The sequence below is a fragment of the Nerophis ophidion genome, linkage group LG17 (genome assembly GCF_033978795.1).
Source record: "Nerophis ophidion isolate RoL-2023_Sa linkage group LG17, RoL_Noph_v1.0, whole genome shotgun sequence".
Lineage (NCBI taxonomy): Eukaryota > Metazoa > Chordata > Actinopteri > Syngnathiformes > Syngnathidae > Nerophis > Nerophis ophidion.
Window position 1 is genome coordinate 38,646,242 of NC_084627.1, and position 25,119 is coordinate 38,671,360.

Consider the following 25,119-nt stretch of genomic DNA (forward strand, 5'->3'; position numbering starts at 1 on the left):
ACTATAAAAAAAAAATATTCAACAGTACCTTGTTCCCTCTGGGTCCCCTTTTGCCATTTCGACCAACTGGTCCCTTGTTTCCCTTCAAGAAAGTTCACATATATAAATCCATCAATAAAGTAAAAGACCAAACACACTTTACATTCAGTTACAAACAGTGTAGTTAGGTACAGTACACCATAGGGGAGATATTACTCAGTCACATCTGGAGGTTTTGGTCCATGTACAGTCCTGGTCAAAAGTTTACATACACTTGTAAAGAACATAATGTCATGGCTGTCTTGAGTTTCCAATAATTTCCACAACTCTTATTTTTTTTGTGATTGGAGCACATACTTGTTGGTCACAACAAACAATCATGAAGTTTGGTTCTTTAATGAATTTATTATGGGTTTACTGAAAATGTGACCAAATCCTCTGGGTCAAAAGTATACATACGTCAATGTTAATATTTGGTTACATCTCCCTTGGCAAGTTTCACTGATATAAGACGCTTTTGGTAGCCATCCGCAAGCTTCTGGCAAGTTTCTGGTTGAATTTATGACCACTCCTCTTGACAAAATTGGTGCAGTTCAGCTAAATTTGCTGGTTTTCTGACATGGACTTGTTTCTTCAGCATTGTCCACACCTTTAAGTCAGAACTTTGGGAACCTTAATTCTCGCCAGATTTAGCCATTCCTTTATCACTTTTGACGTGTGTTTGGGGTCATTGTCCTGTTGGAAGACCTAACTGTGACCAAGACCCAACCTCCGGGCTGATGATTTTAGGTTGTCCTGAAGAATTTGGAGGTAATCCTCCTTTTTCATTGTCCCATCTACTCTCTCTAAAGCACCGGTTCCATTGGCAGCAAAACAGGCCCAGATCATAAACAAAAATGTAGCTGTTTGGCCACAATACCCACCAATATTTTTGGAGAAGAAAAGGTGAGGCCTTTAATCCCAGGAACACCACACCTACCGTCAAGCATGGTGGTGGTAGTATTATCCTCCGGGTCTGTTTTGATGCCAATGGAACTGGTGCTTTATAAAGAGTAAATGGGACAATGAAAAAGGAGGATTACCTCCAAATTATTCAGGACAAACTAAAATCATCAGCCTGGAGGTTGGGTCTTGGGAGCAGTTGGGTGTTCCAACAGGACAATGACCCCCAAAACACATCAAAAGTGGTAAAGGAATAGCTAAATCAGGCTAGAATTAAGGTTTTAGAATGGCCTTCCCAAAGTACTGACTTAAACGTGTGGACAATGCTGAAGAAACAAGTCCATGTCAGAAAACCAGCAAATTTGGCTGAACTGCACCAATTTTGTCAAGAGAAGGACATCCTAAAATCATCAGCCCGGATGTCGGGTCTTGGGTGCAGTTTGGTGTTCCAACAGGACAATGACCCCCAAAACACGTCAAAAGTGGTAAAGGAATGGCTAAATCAGGCTAGAATTAAGGTTTCAGAATGGCCTTCCCAAAGTACTGACTTAAACGTGTGGACAATGCTGAAGAAACAAGTCCATGCCAGAAAAACAACACATTTGGCTGAACTGCACCTATTTTGTCAAGAGAAGGAAATCCTAAAATCTGCAGCCCGGATGTTGGTTCTTGGGAGCAGTTGGGTGTTCCAACAGGACAATGACCCCAAACACACACAAAAAGTGGTAAAGGAATGTCCAAATCAGGCTAGAATTAAGGTTTTAGAATGGCCTTCCCAAAGTACTGACTTAAACGTGTGGACAATGCTGAAGAAAAAAGTCCATGTCAGAAAACCAACACATTTGGCTGAACTGCACCAATTTTGTCAAGAGAAGGAAATCCTAAAATCTGCAGCCCGGAGGTTGGTTCTTAGGCGCAGTTGGGTGTTCCAACAGGACAATGACCCCCAAAACACATCAAAAGTGGTAAAAGAATAGCTAAATCAGGCTAGAATTAAGGTTTTAGAATGGCCTTCCCAAAGTACTGACTTAAACGTGTGGACGATGCTGAAGAAACAAGTCCATGTCAGAAAACCAACACATTTGGCTGAACTGCACCAATTTTGTCAAGAGAAGGAAATCCTAAAATCTGCAGCCCGGAGGTTGGTTCTTAGGCGCAGTTGGGTGTTCCAACAGGACAATGACCCCCAAAACACGTCAAAAGTGGTAAAAGAATAGCTAAATCAGGCTAGAATTAAGGTTTTAGAATGGCCTTCCCGAAGTACTGACTTAAACGTGTGGACAATGCTGAAGAATTAAGTCCATGTCCGAAAACCAACTAATTTGGCTGAACTGCACCAATTTTGTCAAGAGAAGGACATCCTAAAATCATCAGCCCGGAGGTTGGGTCTTAGGCACAGTTAGGTGTTCCAACAGGACAATGACCCCCAAAACATGTCAAAAGTGGTAAAGGAATGGCTAAATCAGGCTAGAATTAAGATTTTAGAATGGCCTTTCCAAAGTACTGACTTAAACGTGTGGACAATGCTGAAGAAACAAGTCCATGCCAGAAAAACAACAAATTTGGCTGAACTGCACCAATTTTGTCAAGAGAAGGACATCCTAAAATCATCAGCCCGGAGGTTGGGTCTTGGGAGCAGTTGGGTGTTCCAACAGGACAATGACCCCCAAAACACGTCAAAAGTGGTAAAGGAATAGCTAAATCAGGCTAGAATTAAGGTTTTAGAATGGCCTTCCCGAAGTACTGACTTAAACGTGTGGACAATGCTGAAGAAATAAGTCCATATCCGAAAACCAACAAATTTGGCTGAACTGCACCAATTTTGTCGAGAGAAGTGGTCAAATATTGAAGCAGAAACTTGCCAGAAGCTTGTGGATGGCTACCAAAAGCGCCCTATTGCAGTGAAACTTGCCAAGGGACATGTAACCAAATATTAACATTGCCGTATGTATACTTTTGACCCAGCAGATTTGGTCACATTTTCAGTAGACACATAATAAATTCATAAAAGAACCAAACTTAATGAATGTTTTTTGTGACCAAGTATGTGCTCCGATCATTTTATCACAAAAAAATAAGTGTTGTAAAAATGATTGGAAACTCAAGACAGCCATGACATTATGTTCTTTACAAGTATATGTAAACTTTTGACCACGACTGTACGTCCATGCTGGATGTTTAGGGACACAAACTGACCTTTAATCCGGTCCTGCCCTGTTGGCCTTGAAGTCCACGTTCACCATTACCACCCTGAATGATGACATAGGTCAGTTAAACTGATCTAAGTTCTAAACATCTTCCAGCATTTCACACAGTATCCTGCAATGTCAATACATACACGATACCTTTCTTAAACGAGATATATTGTGAAATGTTTTGTTACATCAGAAGTGCATTGAAATGTCTTCAAAAAATATTTTGTTACGAATAGCTAAGCATCCTACACTCCACACCGTCGGAGGATAAAATAAAAGCCATATTAGCCGCCAAGCTAGAGCTCTTGAAAGTAATACCCCCCGCCAACAGCGCACACACAGAGTACTTACAAGCAGACACAGTGTGTAGACAGAAAAGGGAGAACGGACGGACGCATTATTGCCTAAAAAATCTGACAATAAAGATGAAGTTATAACACTGAAACGCCCTCAGGAAGAGTTGCTTTAAGACACGTTGAGCTAGCGGCTAACGTCCTGCCATACTTGCCAACCCTCCCGGATTTTCCGAGGGAGACTCCCGAAATTCAGCGCCTCTCCCGAAAACCTCCCGGGACAAATTTTCTCCCGAAAATCTCCCGAAATTCGGGCGGAGCTGGAGGCCACGCCCCGTCCAGCTCCATTAGGACCTGAGTGACTTGTCTGAGAGTGTGTCTGCCCAATGACTTCATAACTGTAGAATGATCGAGGGCGAGTTCTTGGTTTCTTATGTGGGTTTATTGTTAGGCAGTTTCATTAACGTCCTCCCAGCACAGTGACAACACACAACAACAGCAGTCACGTTTACGTCTACCACTCTACCATAAGGCAGTTCGTCTGCTGTAAACAGCATGTGACACTCTTAAACAGGACAATACTGCCATCTACTGTACATGCACCACAACACCTCCAGGCAACTTCAACCTTTTACTAATCCTCCTACATTCACTTCCCATCTCCCCGGATTGTAAATAACCTAATGTAAATAATCTAGTGTATTTCTAATGTATATACTTGTTCTTATGCTATCTGAACTCACTATGTTCTCTGCTGGCTGTACATATCCTACTAAGTAAGACCTAAACCGTTTCAATGTCCATTTCTCTGTTGATGCAATTGTTGATGACTGAAGTACTGATATCAACCAAAGCTCCTCATCCCACCCCCCAGGATTGTAAATAATCCAATGTATATACTATGATGATTAACTTGTGTGATGACTGTATTATGCTGATAGTATATATTTTTACCATGAATTGATGAAGGTGGACCCCGATTTAAACAAGTTGAAAAACTATTGGGGTGTTACCATTTAGTGGTCAATTGCACGGAATATGTACTGTGCTGTGCAATCTACTAATAAAAGTTTTCAATCAAGCATGCATATAACATCTACTTTAGAAAGTGCAGTGCACAACTGCGCACACAACAGCTGTAAATATATTCCTCCCCTCTTAACCACGCCCTCAACCACGCCCGCCCCCCCACCTCCAGAAATCAGAGGTCTCAAGGTTGGCAAGTATGCGTCCTGCCCCAGTCGGCAGTGTTTTAGCTACTTCTAAATCACTAATCCTCGACTACATGAGGACAAATAAAGTGAGTTTCTTACAAGTATCATCCCTGCAGGACGAGGAATAGCTAAACATGCTTCATTACACACCGTAGCTCACCGGTGCCAAAATGTAAACACACGCCATTGGTGGATCTACACTGTAATGATACCAAGTACAATAGTGTATCTAGTCGTTACTACTATGATTATAATATTTTTGGGCATCACAACATCTACTTTTGTATATATGTATATGTATATGTATGTGTGTGTGTGTGTGTGTGTGTGTGTGTGTATGTGTGTGTGTGTGTGTGTGCGTGTGTGTGTATGTGTGTATGTATGTAGTTATGTATGTATGTATGTATGTAGTTATGTATGTATGTAATGTATGTATGTATGTATGATGTTATGTTATGTTATGTTATGTTATGTTATGTTATGTTATGTTATGTTATAAAACTCGGGAAATATTTCCCTGGACAGATGAGGACTTTGAATATGACCAATGTGTGATCCTGAAACTACTTGGTATCGGATTGATACCCAAATGTGTGGTATCATCCAAAACTAATGTAAAGTGTCCAAACAACAAAAGAATACGTGATTATTCCATTTTAGCAGAAGTGTCGATAGAACATGTTAAAAGAGAAAGTAAGCAGAAATTGACAGTAAATAAACAAATGGATTAATAATCATTTTTTACAGCTTGTCCCTCATTACGTTGATAAAATAAAAGAATGGGAAATGACACAATATGTTACTGCATATGTCAGCAGACTAAATTAGGAGCCTTTGTTTTCTTACTTACTACTAAAAGACAAGTTTTCTCGTATGTCCACTATTTAATTTAAGGACAAACTTATAGTAATAAAATTATGTTTAATTTACCGGAAGATTTTTTGTTAAAATAAAGCCAATAATGCAATTATTTTTGGTCTCCTTGGTCAGGCTTGCCCCTGACAGTTTGTCTGTTTTAGTGTATTCCTCTGCATTTGTCTGTTTCCCGTGTTTAGTATTTCCTGTCTTTTAGTTCCTGTCAATTGCTCTTAATTTGTCAGCTTCCTGTCTTGTTCCCTGAGTGCTGTGTTCCTTCTCAGTGTGTTTAGTATTTCCTGTCCTTAGTTCCTGTCTAGTGCTCTAATTTTGTCAGCTTCCTGTCTTGTTCCCTGAGTGGTGTGTTCCCCTTCAGCTGCGGCTGATTGGCATCTGGCCACACCTGTTGCCAATCAGCCGGCTCCTATTTGTACCTGCTTTGTCTTGTGTCAGTTGCTGGATTATTGTATTGTCATTTGTATTGTCGTTGCCTCATGTCACTCTTGTCATGCTACCTGTCGTTTTGTTACAGCTATTACCTGTCGTGCTACATCTTGTCCTGGTCATCGTAGCGGTAAGCTGTTTTTGTTAGCCATAGCTTTTTTCCAGTTTTTCTGTTTGTGATCCTCTAGCTTCCATGCTGAAGTTCATGTTTGTTTCTTGTTAGCTTCTATGCTAAAGGCCTTTTGTTTTTTATCCGCCCACGTGCGCGCTTTTGGTTTGAACCCTTTGTTTGGTTTTGTCTTAGTATTTATATTAAAGTCATGTTTGCTCACTCCATGCCTGCCTCCATCTCTGCATCTTGGGGTTTGACACCAAATAACCCAGACACCCTTTATTTTAAAAAAGTATCGAAAAGTACCGAAAAACTTTTGGTATCGGGACAACACTACTATAGACTATTAATTACATTTTTATCAAGAACGACTAACAAGAAATCTGACATCTTTTTCTTGTCATTATAAAATGTACTCTTGTTGAGAGACTCTACTTCTGTCCCTGACGAAAGAAGAGAGCTGCAGCGAGCATGACATCACACTTGCTTGGCGCTGTTGCTCCAGTTGGACTTTCCCTCCTTAAAATCTGCCACTCTCCTCTTAATATTTGCACATTTTGTAGATCGCTGTCTGCGGGTATATCTGGGGATATATTAAAGGTACAGCCACATCGGGGTCATGCCTACTACGCTGCAGACAATGGCGTGCGTTTTGTTTACGTCCGTTTTCGACGGCGCTGTTTTCGATGACCGAGTTGATTTATTTTATTTATTTATTTGAATTAGGACAATGCATATTCATCAACATTGAGCAACAAAGTAAATATGCCGGAGTTAGCACGATGGTAATTTTCCATCCGTTGTCCTAAGGCAGGTTAATACAGTAAACATTCAACAGGTCATGATACAAAAGAATACAAAAATCACGACACATTACACTTTACAGGCATTTTCGGTGCTTCACTAGAAAAAAGTGCTCTTTAACAGGCTATGTGTATCCATTCATAATGTAACGACCTGCTGGTGGTAATGTTTTTTCCCATGATCACAAACACACCATCCTGTGCCAGAAAGTGGCAAAAGTGTTATTTGTCTGGAAACGGAAACGGCAGGTAACATCTGTTGGAATTGTGCCCTCTGTTATAATAACATTGGAAATAAAAGTTAAAAATAGCGTCGGACTTTGCGTGACTTCTTCTGGGGGCTACAATAAATTATATTATTTTATTTTTGTTTTCATGTAAAAAAAACCAAATTATTTTCTATGATATATCCGTGCCGGTGCGACACATTCGCGAACACACCTTAGGGCAGGGGAAGGGAACCTATGGCTCTCGAGACAGATTTGGCTCTTTTGATGACTGCATCTGGCTCTCAGATAAATCGTAGCTGACGTTGCTTAACACGATAAGTAATTAATAATTACGCTGTGTTGAAAATAACGTTCAAAATATGAAACATTCTCAGGCATTTGAATCCATCCATCCGTTTTCTTTCGCACCTGTTCAAGAAGTCGCATTAATGGTCAAAAGTATTTTATTTATTATTGTTTAGCTTCAGAATAGCAATTTTTAAAAAAAGAATAAGAGATGCACGCAGGAAAGTCCAAATAAAATAGGAGGCGCAAAACTCATGTCAGAGCGTGGAACCACACTGTACTAGAGTACAGGTCTACGTGTTTCTCCTCATTGAGCTAAATTGAATCCAGTCTCTGTTTAATTCCTTGCTTCTTGTCTGTTTAATAGATGTCATCAGTGTTTGAACCTGACAGTTGTATTCAGTGGTAAAAATATTATATGGCAATCACGGAAATACATTTTAAAATATTTGTCTTTCATGGCTCCCCCTGCCTTAGGGGAAAACTATGTACTGTATAAATGCATACCCTCACCATCAAATTGTAAATAATTCATTTCAATGTAGCTGTGCATGGTACCTCAATGCCTTTAGGGCCTGGTTGGCCCTTGACCCCAAGGTAACCTGGAAAACCGGCGGGGCCCCTCTCGCCCTGGGGACCTCTAATTCCAGCTGCCCCTTGAAAACCCTGGGAAAACACCAAAAAACGTGTATAATAAAGACAATGCAGAGAGACATCAGTCAACAAAGTTCAGTCAACATTTTGTTAAATATATGTTGTGTAAATTTAAGTATTTAATTATCTAATTTCGCCACACCTATGGTGTGTGTGACAATCAGTGGTACTTCACCTTTAACTTAACTTACAAGGACAAAGCGAAACATTTGATTAATTAATTGATTTATTCCATTTTGTCCACTAGCCACGGTGAGATCATTACTCGTGCGTTCGTTACGTCTCGTCTCGATTACTTTTCACCTGACCAAGTTGAGGGGATCTACCTCATTCTTATATAGATGTTTTTGTTAACAAGGGAAAGGTGTTTAATAATAATACAAGCATGTTTAAAACGTGTAGATTCCTTTCTTTCATGAAGACAAGAATATAAGTGGGAGTATCACCTGATTATGATGATCTGCATTGATTGGAACCAGACTGTAGTGCTGATAACGTCCACATTTTCGAATGGATGATAAAAAAAATGCTCCTTTCTGTCCGATACCACATGAGAGTGGTTGGCTTTTGGCATCTTATTTGTCCAACTTGCATACTCGTTTTTAAATGCTTTGCAAGAAATACAACGGCGGCAAACTCCGTGCACACCCGTTTTTCGAGACTTTTATTTTGTTAGCACAGGCAGGATGAAGCAGCGCCTTTATTGCGAAGACAGGAACTGTGCAGTCGGTCTTTAGCGTTGTGACGGCAGGTACGATGCGATAAAAAGTGTTTCTCGCCTTCTCCTCGATCAACCAGTGTTATCTCAGAAGATCTTCCGGTTCCGTGAATGTCAATCAAATGACGAAAGTGACGTCTCAGTGAAGATAGATGATCACTCATTTTTAGGTCTGTTTTTTTATTGCCTGGCTGGTGATCGACTGACACACCCTCTACAATTGACTGGTAGCTGGCGATCGACGTAATGGGCACCCCTGCTGTAACGTATTATTTTTGGGTCTCCCTATGTCTAGCATTAAAATATGACAGTTGGTACAAAATGCGGCTGCTAGATTTTTGACAAGAACAAGAAAGTTTGATCATATTACGCCTATCCCGCACTGGCTTCCTGTGCACTTAAGGTTTTACTACTTATGTATAAAATACTACACGGTCTAGCTCCATCCTATCTTGCCGATTGTATTGTACCATATGTCCCGGCAAGAAATCCGGCTTATTAGTGATTCCCAGAGCCCAAAAAAAGTCTGCGGGCTATAGAGCGTTTTCTATTCGGGCTCCAGTACTCCGGAATGCCCTCCCGGTAACAGTTAGAGATGCTACCTCAGTAGAAGCATTTAAGTCCCATCATAAAACTCATTTGTATACTCTAGCCTTCAAATAGACGCCCTTTTTAGACCAGTTGATCTGCCGTTTCTTTTCTTTTTTCCTTTGCCCCCCTCTCCACAAGGGAGAGGGGGCACAGGTCCGGTGGCCATGGATGAAGTGCTGACTTTCCAGAGTCGGTACCCAGGGTGGACCGCTCGCCTGTGCATCGGTTGGGGACATCTCTGCGCTGCTGACCCGTCTCCGCTCGGGATGGTCTCCTGCTGGCCCAACTATGGACTGGACTCTCACTATTATGTTAGATCCACTATGGACTGGACTAGATCCACTATGGACTGGACTCGCACACTATTATGTTAGATCCACTATGGACTGGACTCTCACTATTATGTTAGATCCACTATGGACTGGACTTTCACAATATTATGTTAGACCCACTCGACGTCCATTGCATCCAATCTCCCCTAGGGGGAGGGGGTGGGGGGTCACCCACCCACATCTGCGGTCCTGTCCAAGGTGTCTCATAGTCATTCTCATTGACATCCCACTGCGTTGTGAGTTTTTTCTTGCTCTTATGTGAGCTCTGAACCGAGGATGTCGTTGTAAACATTGATTAATTGATTGACTGATACACTCATTCTCTGGCGTCAAACACCGGCAACAAAACATTGAGAAATATGTCTTTTTCCTACTTTATCTCCTTTAGGTCCTGGGATCCCATTGTCTCCATCTGGGCCAGAGGGACCCTGTCCAGTAAAAAAAGCAGTTTTCAATAATAATCATTGGCTTTTCCATTTCAGTTAATAAAGTTAAGATAATGTAGTTAATATCTATTTGAGTGTTTTTCAACTGAGCTTACCGTCGCTCCAGGGAAACCTGGTGGACCCGGCTGCCCTGGTGCACCCTTAACATAAATTCAAATTGATATCAGCGTCAGAAGTGTTAAAACCATTTGCATGCCACAAGATATGTATTCATCTACTGTGGTACCCCAGTGGTGAAGCACCACAGCTTAGACGTTTTTTTGGAAAAATGCCTTAAATGGAAACTGCACTTATTTTGGAATTTTGCCTATCGTTCACAATCATATTGAAAGACATGACGATGGATTAATTATTTTAAATGAAATCAAAGTATTAAATTAACTCAGCTTACAATGCAGTCCATGAGAGCCGTTCAATTCTGCCCCTAAAAAACAATGACATGTTGTCAGGGGAGGCAAGGGAGGCAGTGCCTCACCTTGCCACCAGGAGGGGTAAAAGGCTTAACTATGAGATGTTATTTTGAATATTTCTCTTTTGGTCTCTGCTTTCTATGTAATGTTGGTGTGGTTCCTGTATATTTGGATAATTTTCATGGTCAAAATCGCGGAAATTCTGTGTTTCCTGATCAAAATAACGCAGCAGACCTGAAGTGAGGCAGACACAGGTGATGCCTCCACGGCTACATACAAAGTGTATTGAGCGTGTACGTGGGAGGGGGCGCGTGCTTGAAGCCACGGGGAAAAGGCAGGCCATGAGGCACCAAGTACCTCTGCCTCAAAGTAGGGGGCGATTTATTGTTCAATGCCTCAGCAGTAATCTGACTCGCCACACTGGGAGAAATGGGGGCGCTAAAGCTAGCAGACACATGTCTCTCCAGCGGAAGCCAGCATTTTTCCTTTTTTTTGTTTAAACTGTATTTATAACAAACAAGTAATTTTTATTAGAAAAAGCCAGTGTTTGTGGGTGTTATTGCTGCTCCGGGTAAAATACAGAAAGGGAAGATACACACACAATACTTGATTTATTTTGTTAAAAGAAAATGGGACCAAAAAGCTTTGTTAAAGACTTTTTGGACCAATTTGTCAAACCCATCCATCCCATCCATTTTCTACCGCTTATTCCCTTTGGGGTCGGGGGGGCCGCTGGTGCCTATCTCAGCTACAATCGGGCGGAAGGCGGCGTACACTCTGGACAAGTTGATAATATCATAATGATAACGTTTTTTATGAAAACAAATTACTCCCTTGGTTTTCCTGTTTTTCTAATCTGCAACCTAATTCAACTGCTCGTATAAATTTAAGTAAAAAAAAAAATCTGGTGCATAGTTCACCGCACGTCACTGTTAAAAAACCTCCAAAAACCTCCATTTGGGCTATGTATATATGATACGAGCACATTTATGATAATATTAATATTGGTATGATTCGGGTTTGAACTCACAATCTACCGATCTCAGGTTAGAGTGTCCGCCCTGAGATCGGTAAGTTTTGAGTTCAAACCAGAGACTATACAAATGGGACCCTTTACCTCCCTGTTTGGAACTCAGCATCAAGGGTTGGAATTATGGGGTTAAATCACCAAAATGATTCCCAGGCGCGGCCACCCCTGCTGCTCACTGCTCCCCTCACCTCCCAGGGGGTGATCAAGGGTGTTGGGTCAAAAGCAGAGAATATTTTCGCCACACCTGGTGTGTGTTTGACCATCATTGGCACTTTATATTTGACTTTAATAATAATGAAAATGCTTAAGCAATTTGATTATGAGCATTTCCTTGACCTGACAGTGATGCAGTAGCTTAGTAGTTCCTCTGGGGGGCGCTGCCGTAAAGCAATACGGCAAATGGACCAGTGAGGCTTTATGTTCATCTATTGATCCTCACTACTGTACATCCATCCAGCAATCCATTTTTTACCGATTGTCCCTTTTTTGGGGGGGTCGCTGGAGCCTATCTCAGCGGCATTCGGACAGAAGGCGGCGTACACCCTGGACAAGTTACCACCTCATCACAGTGCCAACACAGATAGACAGAGAACATTCACACTCACATTCACACATCCATCCATCCATTTTCTACCGCTTATTCTCTTTGGTGTTGAGGGAGGCGCTGGTGCCTATCTCAGCTACAATCGGGAGGAAGCCGTGTACACCCTGGACAAGTCACCACCTCATCGCAGGCCCAACACAGATAGACCGACAACATTCACACACTAGGGCCAATTTAGTGTTGCCAATCAACCGATCCCCAGGTGCATGTCTTTGGAGGTGGGAGGAAGCCGGAGTACCCAGAGGGAACCCACGCAGTCACGGGGAGGACATGCAAACTCCACACTGAAAGATCCCGAACCCGGGATCAGACCCAGGACTACTCAAGACCTTCGAATTGTGAGGCAGACGCACTAACCTCTGAGTCAATTAATTGTGATACTGTTAGAATACTTTTTCTACATACCAATAAATCCGTGTTTTGCTGAATATGATATGAACATGGGGCTTCACGGTGGCAGAGGGGTTAGTGCATCTGCCTCACAATACGAAGTTCCTGCAGTCCTGGGTTCAAATCCAGGCTCGGGATCTTTCTGTGTGGAGTTTGCATGTTCTCCCCGTGAATGCGTGGGTTCCCTCCGGGTACTCCGGCTTCCTCCCACTTCCAAAGACATGCACCTGGGGATAGGTTGATTGGCAACACTAAATTGGCCCTAGTGTGTGAATGTGAGTGTGAATGTTGTCTGTTTATCTGTGTTGGCCCTGCGATGAGGTGGTGACTTGTCCAGGGTGTACACGGCTTCCTCCCGATTGTAGCTGAGATAGGCACCAGCGCCTCCCTCAACACCAAAGAGAATAAGCGGTAGAAAATGGATGGATGGATGTGTGAATGTGAGTGTGAATGTTGTCTGTTTATCTGTGTTGGCCCTGCGATGAGGTGGTGACTTGTCCAGGGTGTACCCCGCCTTCCGCCCGATTGTAGCTGAGATAGGCGCCAGCGCCCCCCGCGACCCCAAAAGGGAATACGCGTTAGAAAATGGATGGGATGGATGGATACAAACATGATATGGTGACAAATTTTTGTAAAAAATGAATATTTATAAGTTAACCACAGTATATATTTCTATATTATGCAATTATAAAGCATGTTAAATATTTTTGTTATAGTGACACAAAAATGTGAGTCAATGCCATAAAAATGCGGCTAAAAATGTACAAAACCCGATGACAGGTAAGTTGGCGTGTTGTGTAAATCGTAAATAAAAACAGAATACAATGATTTGCAAATCCTTTTCAACCTATATTCAGTTGAATAGACTGCAAAAACAAGATATTTAATGTTCAAACTGAGAGACATTTTTCATTTTTGCAAATAATCATTAACCTTAGAATTTATTGGCAGCAACACATTGGACAAAAGTTGGCACAGGGGCATTTTTACCACTGTGTTACATGGCCTTTCCTTTCAACGACACTCAGTTAAAGTTTGAGAACTGAGGAGACCCATTTTTGAAGCTTTTCAGGTGGAATTATTTTCCATTCCTGCTTGATGTACAGCTTAAGTTCTTCAACAGTCTCCGTTGTCGTATTAATCATAATGCGCCACACATTTTCAATAGGAGACAGGTCTGGACTACAGGCAGGCCAGACTAGTACCCGCACTCTTTTATTATGAAGCCACCCTGTTGTAACACGTGGCTTGGCGTTATCTTGCTGAAATAAGCAGGGGCGTCCATGATAACGTTACTTATGTTGTTCCAAAACCTGTATGTACCTTTCAGCATTAATGGTGCCTTCACAGATGTGTAAGTTACCCATGCCTGGGCACTAATACGCTCCTATACCATCACAGGTGCGGGCTTTTGAACTTTGCGCCTGTAACAATCCGGATGGTTCTTTTCCTCTTTGTTCCGGAGGACACAACGTCCACAGTAAACTGTGGACGTTGTGTCCTCCGGAACAAAGACTCGTCAGACCACAAATTACTTTTCCACTTTGCATCAGTCCATCTTAGATGAGCTCAGGCCCAGAGAAGCCGGTGGCGTTTCTGGGTGTTGTTGATAAATACTTTTCGCTTTGCATAGTAGCGTTTTAACTTCCAGTTACAGATGTAGAAACAAACTGTAGAAGTGTTCCTGAGCCCATGTGGTAATATCCTTTACACACTGATGTCAATGTTACAGGCAGGGATTTCCCCAGATTCTCTGAACCTTTTGATGATATTACGGACCGTAAATGGTGAAATCCCTAAAATCCTTGCAATGGCTAGTTGAGAAATGTTGTTCTTAAACAATTTGCTCACACATTTGTTCACAAAGTGGTGACCCTCGCCCCATCCTTGTTTGTGAATGACTGAACATTTCATGGAAGCTGCTTTTATACCCAGTTATGGCACAGGCCTGTTCCCAACTAGCCTGGGATGTTCCAAATAAGTGTTGGATGAGCATTCCTCAACGTTCTCAGTCTTTTTTGCCACTTGTGCCAGCTTTTTTGAAACATGTTGCAGGCATCAAATTCCAAATGAGCTATTATTTGCAAAAAATAACAAAGTTTAACAGTTCGAACGTTAAGTATCTTGTCTTTGCAGTCTATTCAATTGAATATAGGTTGAAAATGATTTGCAAATCATGGTATTCTGCTTTTATTTCCGATTTACATAACGTGCCAACTTCACCGGTTTTGGGGTTTGTAACATATTATGTATAACTTCAATGAAACTCAAATAAAGTATACAATAGCAAAACTCATACGTAAATGCGACTCACCACTTGCCCTTCAAAGCCAGGTTCACCTCGTTTACCCATGACGCCAACCAGCCCCTAAGATGAAAAAAATACAAAAAAATCAAATATATTGTGTACTTTATAATAAGACCTGTCATGCTGACACAATAAATCAAATCATTCAGCTTTATCTGCAGCAGTATGACTCAAATTAATTCACTACTATATATTTTATGTTTGGAAGCAGATTTGGAAGTCTGCTTTATGCATGAATTAAATAACAAAGTTACAATGGTAACTTGTTTTTTCTTAGCACTGTGTTCCGAAATGTCTGATGAATCGTACACAAAAATGCAAGCAATTTTTTTCTATAAGAATCCACGTAATTGCAATTAATCCGTTGCAGTCACACATGAATTGATTAACGTGGACCCTGACTTAAACGAGTTGAAAAACGTATTCGGGTGTTACCATTTAGTCGTCAATTTTACGGAATATTTACTGAACTGTGCAATCTACTAATTAAAGTATCAATCAATCAATCAATCAATCAATCAATCAATCAATCAATCAATAAAAACACAAATATTGAACACAAAACTAATTTTATGGACAATGATTATAGTGTGGACTTCATGTAAACATTGAACATGGAACACTGAGTCATACCAAAGACTATACAAATGGGACCCATTACCTCCCTGCTTGGCACTCAGCATCAAGGGTTGGAATTGGGGGTTAAATCACCAAAATGATCCCCGAGCGCGGCCACCGCTGCTGCTCACTGCTCCCCTCACCTCCCAAGTGGTGGAACAAGGGGATAGGTCAAAACCACTTCATCCGGCTTCTCTCTAAGGATCCCCGGCTTAACTTCAAGCTCCTCCCAAAAAACATAGCTTTTCACCCTATTTCTAAGGAAGAGACCGTTCGGCCGCTTGTAGTATTGGCAATCTTGTTATTTTGATCACTATCTGAAGTTCTTGACCTGGGGTCTCAAACTCAATTTACCTGAGGGCCACTGGATGCCGAAACTGGGTGTGGCTGGGCTGCAAGAAAGGTTTTCTTAAAAAAATCCAACATGCACTTTTTACTAATTTCACCTTCTTTGAATGGCTTTCCCGCCCTGGCAACATACTCGTCGACGCTTCGCGAATTTTCTGGGAAACACCCAAAAATCAGTGCCCCTCCCGCCAATCTCCCGGGGGAATCATTCTCCCGGTGTTCACCAGGTCAACAATAGTAAGGACGGGTCGTGATGGCAATGTCTTTCATGTTCTCTACGAACTGCCGTCCTCTTCTCCACCATACAAACAGTGTACAGACTTCTGCAGACTCACAGAAGCGACTGCAAGACATACTTATTCAACAGCCATACAGGTCACACTTAGGGTGGCCGTATAAACAACTTTATCACTGCTGCAAATATGTGCCACACTGTGAACCCACACCAAACAAGATTGACAAACACATTTTGGGAGAACATCCAAAGCACAACAGAACAAATACCCAGAATCCAATGCAGCCCTAACTCTTCCGGGCCACCCCCTATTGTAGCCCGGAAGAGTTAGGGCTGCATTGGATTCTGGGTATTTGTTCTGTTGTGTTTATGTTGTGTTACGATGCGGATGTTCTCTCAAAATATGTTTGTCATTTTTGTTTGGTGTGGGTTCACAGTGTGACGCATATTTCTAACGGTGATAAAGTTGTTTATACAGCCACCCTCAGTGTGACCTGTGTGGCTGTTGATCAACTATGTCTTGCAGTCGCTTACTGTGTCTATCAATATTGACTACAACATGTAGCTGGGCTGGCAACTGTTTGGACAGGTTGAAGACGACGCTTAAAGCAGTGCCGCCACGGTGCCTTTTTAATATTGTTTTTAAGGTAAAATCTGAGAGAATAATTATCCCAGGAGGGGCACTGACATTGGGAGCATCCTGGAAAAATCGAGGGGTTTAAAAGTATGACGCTGTAAAGCGCCGTTCATGTAAAACTCGCGGGCCGCACCAACATTAAATTTTCACATTAAGGTGCGGGCCGCAAAATAACATCTCATGTTTGAGACAAATGTTCTTGACCATAGAGGAGGTACGTAGATTGATTGGGAAATTAAGATGCAGTCCTCATCATTGTGGACTGAATTGCCGCCCAAGTATGAACAACAGACTTAAACTTTGGTCACTGTGAGAAGACGTGGCCGGCGGACCTGCAGCGAGGGCGCTTTTGTGTATTCACCCGTCACTGCGTAAAAGGGCAGCAGCCGAGAAGGACGAGGCAGGAGAGACTGGAGAAGTTGGTGAAGTGAGAACCCGAAACAGAGCAAGACAAAGAGCAAGACGGAGACGAAGACGCAAGCGCAAAGCTGAAACGCAACGCAAAGAGCCCGACTGTCACCATAGATGGGGAAGACTGAAAAGCGACCGGAAGAGAGAGACGGCGGAAGAGTCGAGTGCTGCAAAGCGACCTGACCTGAGAAAGCTGAGGTTTATTAAGTCATAAAACTGTCACCCTGGCATGTCTCTCCATGGTGGTCAGAGGAACCGGGAAGGGAAAAGTCCCTCCACAGTCACCTTGGTCAAAACCCCCCAAGACCTGGTGATCAATAGGGTTGGTTATCATTGGAATTTAGACAATTCCAGTTCCTTGATTTGGTTCTGGTGCCTTTAAGAGGCCTGTTGATCGCACGATACATTGACCAAAACCCTGAGGTACTTGAACTACTCCAATTTGGGCAGGATGTCTTCCCCTTACCATGAATTGATTAACGTGGACCCCGACTTAAACAAGTTGAAAAACTTATTCGGGTTTTACTATTTAGTGGTCAATTGTACGGAATATGTACTGTACTGTGCAATCTACTCATAAAAGTATCAATCAAAGTTAAAAAAAAAACCTAACCCCGAGATGGGACTTAACCCTTTTCCAGGAAAGAACCATGGACTCGGACTTGGAGGTGCTGAGCTAATCCTAGTTGCTTCACACAGGTTTTTTTTAGATTTCAAAATTTGAAAACAGGCACATTTAAATAAGAAAAAGATGCTTACAGGATCGCCTTTAGGCCCAGGTCCACCGCTCAGTCCCTGAGTTCCCTGGAAAATCATTGAAAGTATTAACTTTACATAACAAACAATTGTTGACCTGAGCTAATAAACTTGTAAACAACAACAATTTTATTCACTAACTTACTTGGGGACCTCTGGGACCTGGAGGCCCCACCTGTCCGTCCAAACCTGGGGGCCCCTAGTCAAAAGGAAAGTTAAGGACAAACTGTAAAGGCTCGGTAACTTAAAACCACCAATAAACATTTTAAGAAATCTGAATAAATCGTAGCATAAATAAAATGAACGATAATCATTTAAAATTAGTACCTGTGGGCCTTTGCGGCCGACACTGCCAGCAGGGCCTATGTCCCCCTGAAAAAAAAAAGAGCAAATCACACAAAACCAAGTTAAACTTGTTTGCACTTTAAAAACTTTTCAAATAGGTGTCTATAAAAAATTCAAAATGTGGACTCGCCAGAACAACGAACACTTTTACACTTTTTCATCAGTCCATCTTAAATGAGCTTGGGTTCAGCGAAGCTGCCGGCGTTTCTGGGTGTTGTTGATGAATGGCTTTTGCTTTGCATAGTAGAGTTTTAACTTGCATTGACAGATGTAGCGACAAACTGTAGAAGTGTTCCTGAGGCCATGTGGTGATATCCTTTACACACCGATGTCAGGATCCAAGGTCACGGGCATTCAATGTTACGTGCAGTGATTTCTCCGTATTCTCTGAACCTTTTGATGACCGTAGATGGTGAAATCCCTAAATCCCTTGAAATAGCTGGTTGAGAAATGTCGTTCTTGAACAATTTGCTCACGCATTTGTTCACAAAGTGGTGACCTTGGCCCCCTCCTTTTATGTGAATGACTAAATATTTCATGGAAGCTGCTTTTATACCCAATCATGGCACCCACCTGTTCCTGATTAGCCTGTTCACCTGTGGGATGTTCCAAATAAGTGTTTGATGAGCATTCCTCAAAGTTATCAGTCTTTTTTGCCTCTTGTGCCAGCTTTTTTGAATCATTTTGCAGGAATCCAATTCCAAATGAGCTAATATTTGCAAAAAATAACAACGTTTTCCAGTTTGAACTTTAAGTATCTTGTCTTTGCAGTTTATTCAGTTAAATATAGGTTGAAAATGATTTGGTAATCATTGTAGCTCTGTCAAATCACACATAGTCACAAACTTCAAAAGCAAATTATACGCTTTAAAAACAATTCAAAGATTGTTTTTCACAAAATAATCATCAATAAAGTATTTTTAAAATTCATGGTATCCAAAGAAAGGCTTTTTTTTTTTTTATTGGATTTCGGCATATTGTAAGTAAAAATAAGTCATATATCATTAAAAGGTGCAGTTTTTGGCAGTTACACGGCTGTGAAGGGAAATCCTGTTGAAATGATCTGCAAGAAATATGACCCACCTGCTCCACGTGTTGGGTCAACAGAAATGCATTTCAGTGAATACAAAATACATCACATATACTATGCAACAATCCATTTTTTACACACGTATCCAGTTCCTGGGGGCAACAGTCTGAGGATGGAAGTCCAGACTCCCTAGTCTAGTTTTTGCTACACAATCCCCCATGCTTTTCCAAGCTTCGTCGTGTCGAATGATGTCTGGAAAACTCGGTATCGATTCCATTGCATTGTCAGATTTTTTTTGCTCGTATCTGCTTTTGATTTAAGCCTCTTGGGTACTCAGACATGAGTGAATGCGAACTATAATTGAAAAAAGTCCTGAATCGAGGCGATGATCCAGATCAGCCCCAGAATGTAATGACTTGTTCCCTTTTCCATTTTTGATGTTTCCTGAACGTTTAACCAAAATGTGCCGATAACTTTTTAAACGTACTCATACATTTTTAAACAAACGGAGAGGGGAGCAGTGAAACTGGGATGGTGTCCTGCTGACCTCGACTCAGGATGTTGTAGATCAGTGGAGGGAATACAGTGCCAGAGGAATCTGTGGTGGGCTCTCTTATTTCTGTGGCTGTGTGTGTTCAAAATCTCCTCTGTGGCAAGGCCCAAGGGGCGGATGAGAGCCGCCCGGAGTTCTTTAAGGTTGTAGATGCCGTGAGGCTGTCTTGGTTGACAAGCATCTGCAACATTGGTCTTAAAGAGAGGAACTCTCTTTAAGAAGGGGAACCTGAGGGTGTGTTCCAGCCATTGTGGGTTCACACTCCTCAGGTGTACTGGAGAGGAGGCTCGACAGATAGACAAACCACGGATTCAGGAAGAGCAATGTGGTTTTCGTCCTGGTCGTATACTCTCTGCAGGGTTTTTGAGAGTTTATGGGAGTTTTCCTAACCAATGTACATGTGCTTTGTGGACTTGGAGAAAACATTCGACCGTGTCTCCCGGGAAGTCCTGTGGGCAGTGCTCAGAGAGTATGAGGTATTGGACTGTCTGATTGTGGCGGTACACTCCCTGTACGATCGGTGTCAGAGCTTGGTCTGCTTGCCCGCTTTCAGTGAGGGTTGGACTCCCTTCGTCACCGATTCTACTCATAACTTTTATGGACGGTATTTCTAGGTGCAGTAATGGCATTGAGAGGATCCGGCTTGGTGACATTAGGATTAGGTCTCTGCTTTTTGCAGGTGTAACATAGTGGCTTCAGTTGTCACTGTATTGTTTCGCAGCCGAGTGTAAAACGACTGGGATGAGAATCAGCACATCCAAGTCTGAGTCCATGGTTCTCACCCGGAAAAGGGTGGAGTGCCATCTCCAGGTTGGGGAAGAGATCTTTCCCCAAGTGGAGGAGTTCATGTACCTCGGAGTCTTGTTCACGAGTGAGGTAAGAGTGGATTATGGGCTCGACTGGCGGATCGGTGCGCCGTCTTCAGTAATGCGGACACTGTATCAATCTATTAACAGGTCGATCTACGTCCCCATCCTCACCTATGGTCATGAACTTTGGATTTTGACCGAATGGACAAGATCAAGGGCACAAGCAGCCAAAATGAGTTTCCTCCATCGAATGGCGGGGCTCTCACTTAGAGACAGGGTGAGAAGCGCTATCATTTCGGAGGAGCTCAAAGTATAGCCGCTGCTCCTCCAAATCAAGAGGAGCCAGATGAGGTGGTTTGGGCATCTAGTCAGGATGCCCCCAGAACGCCTCCCTGGAGAGGTGTTTAGAGCACGTCTGACTGGCAGGAGACCACGATGAAAACCAAGGACACTTTGGGAAGACTATGCCAGTGAACGCCTCGGAATCGCCCGGGTGGAGCTGGACGAAGTGGCTGACTGTTTTCCAGCAACTTCCTGACTATCTCTTCAGGAAGCTCCATTTTGGATACGTTCTTATTTACATGCCTCCACTTTGATTGCATCTTCTCCCAATCACTCATTTTGTAGTTTTTTAGCGCGACAGTAAGCTATCTTCAGCTTTTCGGGTAAACCCTCACCATATATGAACTATATCGGCTGTGTCACACCGGGGAAAAATGTCACAAATCGGGAAAATTCCAAACGGCTTGTTTGGTGGAAGTGAAGGAAGGCACGATTGTTTTATAAACATCTCTGCTACGACTCTACGGTTTGATTTCAAATGTTGGGATTTATGCAGATCTCAAATACACAAAAACAGGTACCAGTAGGTAAGAAAAGTTGGTTTTGCATATTAGGTCTCCTCTAACTACAGTACTTCTTTGGTTGAATCTTACCCTTGAGCCATTGACTCCTTGAGCTCCGACACGTCCTGTAAAGCCCGGCGCACCCTGTCAAAAAAAAAGAAAAACATGCACACACAAAAACAATACTTAAAGGGCAACTGCACTTATTTTGGAATTTTGCCAATCATTCAGAATCTTTATGTAAGACAAGCACACACAAAGTAGTTTATAGTAAATAAATGCAAGCCAAAGTTTGCCTATAAAGCACTTAAAAAAACATCCAATCACTTCCATCATTGTTTTATATAGAGTACATGCTCTAAGTATATACTGTATGTAATGTAGTAGCGGGCATATTCATAATAACATTTAATATTTACATATTTGGATCATTTTAAGCACTGATTTCATAGACGCATTACAACGTTCACTTTTTCTTTCAACTACGACGTTGACTACCACTCATGGCAGACTTCATGAAAGACAACAAACATAATAAAATGTGCTCTCACTGGGATGCTCATTTCTTTCCCGTTTAGATGAAGAATGACGCATAGTGCTTGTGAATAAAAAAATAAAAAATAAGTAAAAGCAGGTCTTTTATTGCCTTTTTCGGGTCTAAGTTGGCTGTTAAAGTGCACCAACTTCTCGGTGTATGTACACATCCTACTATTCAGGTGAAAGGCATGATTCATATTTTCGAATTAACAAGAGGCCGTTACGTGTCGGACTCCTGCCGCTTCTCATTCATCTGTGCGCGCCTCTGGACACGCCCATGCCTCTGCGCGGCTGCAGGAAATCTGAAATCAACACTCCTAACGTTGATGAAGACTCCACTCCCTTCATAAGCCAGCGCTTCCTGACTTCCAGTGCTAGAACGTAGCTACCTGTCTCAGTACTGTAAGCTTACACGTCTCTAGCTCTATCTATGTGCATTCTTTCCTCTGTGTCCTGTGTCCTCATCCCGCAGCGTTCCCCCATTTCCTGGTTTCGAGTTGTGTGTCTGGTCCCCTTGGATCCTCTCTGGACTCCCTGCTGCCTTCCTAGATCTCGACCTCACGCCGGGACACGGACCTTGATACCTCGCTCCTGCCTTTGATCTCTTGCTTGCCCACGGACATACGAGCTTGCCTTGCCCTTTCTGGATTTCCGCCTCCCGCTCAACACGCACCTTCAACAACTTCTGATAGTACTTAGTTAAACACAACACCACAGAGGCAAGGGAACTATTGTGGGCGGGTTTTAGATATTTTCATAGGGTGTTCTGGACACAACAGACACAATAGACACAATGATGCCATTGCTCCACAGTAAGCAGACCTGTAGTTATGTGTCTTTTTTTCGTTTTTGTTTTTTTTCCATCATCGCACCTCTGTAGTGGCTGCTGTTGGCAAGAGCTCTGTGCTCTTGTGTCATCCTTTTGTGTTCCGGATGTTTCCCTCTTGATTTCATGTGGGGTTTTTTTGCCTTTTGGCTCGGGATCCATGTGGACTGTGTGACAAAGGGTGGCACTTTCGTGACTTCTGCGGTGTTTTATTTGTGAACTTCTGGATCTGCCTCCTGTGAGCCTTTTGGCCATGGAGACCAACTGCTGGGTTTCTGCAACATCAGAGTCTGTTTGGAGTGACTGAAAGAGATGCGGATGAAGAGACCGGGCTGCGGAGCTGGCGCTGAGCGCCGGTACGGACAAGCTTCGGTGTCTTGGCTGAATGAGCAGGTATCGGACACCTCGGTCTCCTTGGACACATCCTCGCTCATGCATGCGGACTGGACTCTGGCCGGGAGTTGGTGGGCGGCCGAGGGTATTGGTTGCTTTGTTGAGTCTGCTCCTGTTTCACCCCAGCAGACAATAACGTGGAACACCGCAAAGGCCACCACAGTGTATGTTTTAGTTTTTGTTGTTGTTGTTGTTTTACTTTTATGGCTGTGTGTAATAGGAGTGGCTGGTTGCATCAGCTCTGCTCTTTTTAATGTCTTTAATGTCCTTTGTGTTCTTTGATGTTTCTATCCTACACACATGTTTATGTGTACTATAGCTATGAGGATACACCTGTTTCTCACCGGTTTGGAAGGGGCGCTGGAAGTCGGCAGACCCGTCAGCGATCCTGTTCTGTCTCCCTGTAATGTCCTGGGCATGACGTTAAAGTGCATCCGGCAGTGGAGGCTCCTCTATGGGGGTCTTGGGGCCCTAGGGGGGGGGGGTTCTTCCGAGGATGTTGTAGGTTGTACAGTTTGGTTTGTACAGTCCTTTGAGACATTTGTGATTTAGGGCTATATAAATAAACATTGATTGATTCTTGATTGATTGATCCCACAGGACCCTGACCCGGATGTGTCAAGGATTGTCTGGTGACTGTCAGTGCACCAGTCTCCCCACGTTAAACAAAGTCGCGCATAGATATCCTTCATAAAGGGATACCCCCCTACCAGGATGATCGACATACTCGTTTTGTGTGACCGCCGATGATGATGAATGTTTGTCTGCTCTTGAATGAGATTGTGCTGAAAATCTTTATATCCCCTCAGGGATTATTGAAGTATTTCTGATTCTGATTTACGAGTTTGAATGCACTTAAAAAAGCACATGTTCTTGTCTCTCATAAAGATTGCGAGTAATAGCCCCGCTAAAAGTGCTGTTTAAACATAAACTTTAAACATAAATACAAGTGACGTAGATCTCTTGGTCTGTGATTTAGCTCACCGGTGAACCCAGCAAACCTAGAAGGCCATCCAGTCCAGGCTCCCCCTGGCAAAAAAGCAGAGTACAAGTCCATCATTACATAGACAATATATCACATACTGTATGTAGAATATACATTAGTCTCTCACTAGAAACCTAAGAGGCATCCATCACTTCAGTTAAAACTACTGAGAGACACCATTAAGTGTGACTCGATCAAAAAACCTGACAAAAAAATCACACTAGTGATCTGTTGCAGCAGCCAGCTTTGCCTGATCTTGCCCTGAGAGAGCTAGAATACATTGCAGCAGTGAAAGAACTTCTAAGAAGAATGACTCCCCCGAAGAGAACTTGTAATCACAGGTATTGATGGGTAAGTTATGATCTCCATTACATTACCATTTGGCTGCCGGCAGGAAGGTGATAAAGCACTGCGACTGCCGGCAGCTTCGAGACAGAATTCAAAACTGTGGAATTTCCCGTTTCGTTGAGCGAGGCATGTAAGAATATTGGTCAGAGCCACACTGCAAAAACTGAAATCTAAGTAAGATTGAATGATATTTGCTTATTTTCTACTTACCGATCTCAGGGCACTGAGCAGGTAATCCGTCATATAGGAAAACATTTGACTTTGAGTTGTACTACCTCCCCTCTGTTGCAAGTTTTGTTGATTCTATGTAACTTGTTTATGTCTGCTATGGCTATGAGTTTACCTGTTTTTCACCTTTTTTTTAAAAGGGTAAATCTCTATTTCTGATTCTGATTCTGTTATACACTTGCAAAATTAGTCGAAGAAGCCATCTTGCGACTGTGCCAGCATTAGCATGATCTTTGTACAGTCCCACTGGTTTTTGAGGTGTGTTACCATGCAGGTTGGACTACACACTTTGGACTACACAACACAGGATGTGTGTATACCAACCAGCATGAGCTACACTGCAAAAACTGAAAGCTAAGTTAGATTGAATGATATTTGCT

The 25,119-nt window shown here is 42.5% G+C and overlaps 1 protein-coding gene across 1 annotated transcript in view; it reads right to left on the bottom strand.

Moving 5' to 3' along the window:
- si:ch211-196i2.1 (collagen alpha-1(I) chain) overlaps positions 1–25,119 on the bottom strand; it is a 171,189-nt gene that overhangs the window by 75,735 nt on the left and 70,335 nt on the right. Inside the window, exons 13-23 of the mRNA XM_061876913.1 lie at positions 24,163–24,207; positions 21,513–21,566; positions 18,168–18,212; positions 17,986–18,039; positions 17,844–17,888; positions 14,842–14,895; positions 10,189–10,233; positions 10,022–10,075; positions 7,911–8,018; positions 3,118–3,171; positions 29–82 (exon numbers count right to left, since the gene is read on the bottom strand). Of these exons, the coding sequence (XP_061732897.1) occupies positions 29–82; positions 3,118–3,171; positions 7,911–8,018; positions 10,022–10,075; positions 10,189–10,233; positions 14,842–14,895; positions 17,844–17,888; positions 17,986–18,039; positions 18,168–18,212; positions 21,513–21,566; positions 24,163–24,207 (612 nt within the window). The remainder of the gene's footprint in view (positions 1–28; positions 83–3,117; positions 3,172–7,910; positions 8,019–10,021; positions 10,076–10,188; positions 10,234–14,841; positions 14,896–17,843; positions 17,889–17,985; positions 18,040–18,167; positions 18,213–21,512; positions 21,567–24,162; positions 24,208–25,119) is intronic.